Source organism: Malurus melanocephalus, unplaced genomic scaffold, assembly GCF_030028575.1.
Source record: "Malurus melanocephalus ecotype Western Australia unplaced genomic scaffold, MMel_1.1 scaffold_1633, whole genome shotgun sequence".
NCBI classification, from domain to species: Eukaryota; Metazoa; Chordata; class Aves; order Passeriformes; family Maluridae; genus Malurus; species Malurus melanocephalus.
Genome location: NW_026624865.1, coordinates 7,503 through 11,327, shown reverse-complemented (window position 1 = coordinate 11,327; position 3,825 = coordinate 7,503). Strand labels below are relative to the sequence as shown.

Genomic DNA, 3,825 nt, shown 5'->3' with positions numbered 1-3,825 from the left:
AGCTTCACTTCCCATGAATTTCGTTTCCATAACAAATGGTCAATTTGAGGAACATCTTGGCTTTGCAGGAGTTTCTGCRCCTGGCCCATGGCAGGGCCCCTTCATCACCATGCATAAAACGTAAAAACACCTAACTCTGCCATTCCACCCATCCCATTTATTCACCACCCCTTTTCCCTCACATCATCTCCCCTAATCCTACACTTTCATCCAGGTAAAGAACCTTTATGTACCTCCATTTCCCCCCCCCGCCTCTTCTATTTCTCTCTCTCTCTGTCTTTAATCTGCACAACTTCTTTGACACAAATACACACGAGCTGCTGCTGGAGGCTGGGCAAAGGAGCAGGGGGCTCCCTGCTAAAGGACAAAAATCTCCAAACACCATCTGTGACCCGCAGATAATTGCAGAGGTGGATGGAGCCAACAGTCCGTCTCCAGGCAGGGGCTCTTGTGTATCCTCATTTTATGCTCTTTCCTTTCTTCTCCTTCTCTTTGTAGCCTCTCTGGGCTCTCTGATGCCTGCTATTTCCTCTGAAATTTGCAGCTGGCTGCATAAAGCATCCAGAGACAGGGCAGAGAAATCTCACACAGCTCCGGTCTCAGATCTCCCTTTGCTCCTCCAATCGAGGAATCACAGAATYGGAAGYGACCTTAGAGATCACCTCRTTCCAAAGGAGAGGGAGTGCTTTTCCCTCTCGGTTTCTTTGATGAGCAGGGGAAAATTGGCAGCTGCAAGCGCTCGGTGATGTAAACTGAGTTTTCTGAGACTCTCTGATAAACTGCCTGCCTGGCACTGCTGCAGATACAGAAACCACACGCCTGTGATGCCACAGCTCATTTTCGTTTGGGGACCACCACCCTGCAAAACCCCGTGGGGAGGCAAAGAAAACAGAACCTTACCTGGTGCAGAGGCTTGCTTTAGATGAGGGTTGTTGATAACTTGTCTCCCCTGTGATAGAAATAGAAAGGAAAAAAAAAAAGGAGATATTTATTACTTTGCTGAGTTTCAGGAAAAACTGATTTCAGCTTCACAGACGAGTGGGAGTCTGGGGCAGAGACCACTGCCATCAGTCAGCAGCCCCTGTGTCTGGCTCCACGTGTGTTGGGATGGCTTTAGCACATTTTTGCCATGAGGTGTTCGTAGCTGTGTTAACAGAAAGCTGGAATAACCCCTGGCTTCYCTCTGAGCTAAAGCACAAATCTGCTGCCCACTCATTTGGACCCCGGTCCATCCAACCCCTGCTYGCTGGTGCCAGATTTCGGATTAACAAGGGATGAGATATGAATGGTCCAGCTGAGAAATGGCGATTGCAGCATTACTTCAAGCAGAAAAACAGAGATATTGTCTGTCATAATCATCCYGAGGCTCATGGAATATCTTTTGTTCTGGTTTACACTCAAAAAACAGAGGCAGTGACTGTAACAGCGAATTAATCAGAGAATTGTAGAAATCATCAGACATTTGATGGTCATTGTGAGTATCCACTCAGGATATTCTATTATTTTATGATTCTCTGATTCCTAAGCTGGAAGGGACCCACAAGGATCATCAATCCAGTCCCTGGCCTTGCACAGACACATCAACAATCCCAGCCTGTGCTTGAGAGAGCTGTCCAAACCTTCCTGGAGCTCTGGCAGTCTCGGGGCCGTGACCATTCCCTGGGGAGCCAGAGTGGGATTTTTCTTCCCAGCACCCTCTGGGGGAAGAACCTGTTCCTGATTTCCACCCTAAACCTTCCCTGGCACAGCCCCAGCCGTTTCCTGAGTCCTGTCCTTGGTCACAGAGAGCAGAGCTCGGAGCTGCTCCTCCTCTGCCCCTCAGGAGGAAGTTGCAGACTGTGAAATTAAAGATCAGCTGGGCACTGCAACTCATCTGGGCACACTTTTAAAATGCTGATGTTGTCCCTGGTTCGGTCTGACCCAGCTGCTGGAACTGGCAATTTATCCACAGATCATTCCAAACGAGCTGGGATGGAACCACCTTGTTTAGGGGTCTGTTTGAAATTGGCCTCCATCCAACTTCCAGTGGCTGTTTGACCACTGCCAGGTATTTTTATACACATGTAAAAGTAGTGAAATACAGACACAGAATTAAAAACACCTCATCTTTCTGCCTGCACCCCACTTTGACCCCAAATTAGCAGAAGTGAGGGGGGGAGAGCTGCCCATCCACTGCCATTTTGCATTTAACTGGAAGAAATTTGGACTTCCTCTGCCATGTGAGGGCTGAGTGCCTGTGGCAAAAAAATAATGAGTGGCAGAAGGTGGCCACTGATACTGTATTTATAGTGATAGTGGCTCCTCTCCAGCGAGCTGGAGAGAATGAAATTTAGGAAAATAACATCTTCTTGGTCGATCTGACATCTGCTGTCATGAAAACTGGACCGAATAGCCATGGGAGACTCAGAAATGAGACTAAAAGACTGAAAAACATCTCCAGCTGTCATAAAAAGAAATGATTTACAATTCTTCCCCTCTCCTAGTGCTTGGGGTGGTTTTCACATGAGAGCTGCACCTCGAGTTTCTCTTGTGCTGAATGCAGTGCTGGCAGGGACAAGGAAAGACAAAACAACTTCATGTCCTCTGGACGACAACAGAGGTGAAGTGACTTGCAAAGCTTAAATGAGGAGCTTTTCAATTGAGGTCTCCCAAATCCTGCCCCAGATCCTTCCTGCTCCRTGTCCAGGCCAGCAGAGGCTGTGTAAACTCAAAGGGAGCAGCAGATGACCAGCATTTCTGGTTCTCAGCTCAGATTGGCTGCAGACCCTCCTGAGGACTCAGAGCAGTGAAGTTTCCATTGTGGTTTGCTGCTTTGAATCTTGGCCCGAATCTGACCCATCTTGCAAGTCAGCAACACAAGCCTGGGTTGCAAAGTGCTGATGAAAAGATATATCAAAGTACCAATATGCTTATTTTAGTTTCTTTTAATGTACAGAGGTTTCTCAGAGCCCTTCCCATCCCTGCCTGAAAGATACAGGGATCAGCTGGGAGGGACAGGGTGCCCAGAGAAGCTGTGGCTGCCCCTGGATTCCTGGAAATATCCAAGGCCAGGCTGGATGGGGTTTGGATCAACCTGGGATAGTGAAAGGTGTCCCTGCCCATGGCTGGGTGTGGAATGAGGTGACCTTTATGGTTCTTTCCAACCCAACCCATCCTGTGATTCTGTGATTCTGTGATTCTAAATATTGCCTGCATCACTTCAGACACCGACTGAGCTACGGGGGGATCCCAAAAGGGCACAAAAACTGCTTACCTTGGGTGGGGCAGGAGGAGGTTTGCCCTTGGTTTTTGGGTTGCCTCCAGGAGTGTGTTTCTCACTGGGCATCGGCTGGTTTTTGCTGCCAAACAACCCCATCCTGCAAGGAAGAGCAAAAATTGCTTTTTAATGAGGTTGCTCCTGGGGAAAGGTGCAGTCACCACGGGATGAAACAGTCTTTGCATTCATGAAGAACAAGATCAGGATGCAGGATGATGGGACAGTGAAGAGTCTAAACCCATCCTGTCTGCACGCCTCCTGCCACCTTGGGCCTTGTGAGCCCCATGGTTTCTGTTCTGACACGACTCTGGTGTTTCACACTTTGCAAATGAGGTTCAGACAGGCACTGTAAGTCACCAGAGGAAGAAAAAAAGAGGCACAAATGACTGCTTTGGATATGTCCCCTCTCCAAGGCAGAGATCCCCAGCTGGTGCTGAGCTTGCTCCAGAGCCGGGCGATGCCAGAGGGATGAAGATCACACATTGGATTTATGAATGTGCTGAGCTGTTCAGCTGCACCAGGGATCCAGGAGGGTCACACAGTCCCTGGCCCCAGAATGAGCCAYCTCA

At 48.7% G+C, this 3,825-nt stretch overlaps 1 protein-coding gene across 1 annotated transcript in view; it reads right to left on the bottom strand.

Moving 5' to 3' along the window:
• LOC130587209 (tyrosine-protein kinase Blk-like) overlaps positions 1-3,345 on the bottom strand; it is a gene marked incomplete at its 3' end in the record, with an annotated part of 16,018 nt that extends 12,673 nt beyond the window's left edge. Inside the window, exons 1-2 of the mRNA XM_057388172.1 lie at positions 3,254-3,345; positions 901-949 (exon numbers count right to left, since the gene is read on the bottom strand). Of these exons, the coding sequence (XP_057244155.1) occupies positions 901-949; positions 3,254-3,325 (121 nt within the window). The remainder of the gene's footprint in view (positions 1-900; positions 950-3,253) is intronic.
• Between the last annotated feature and the right edge of the window lie 480 nt (positions 3,346-3,825).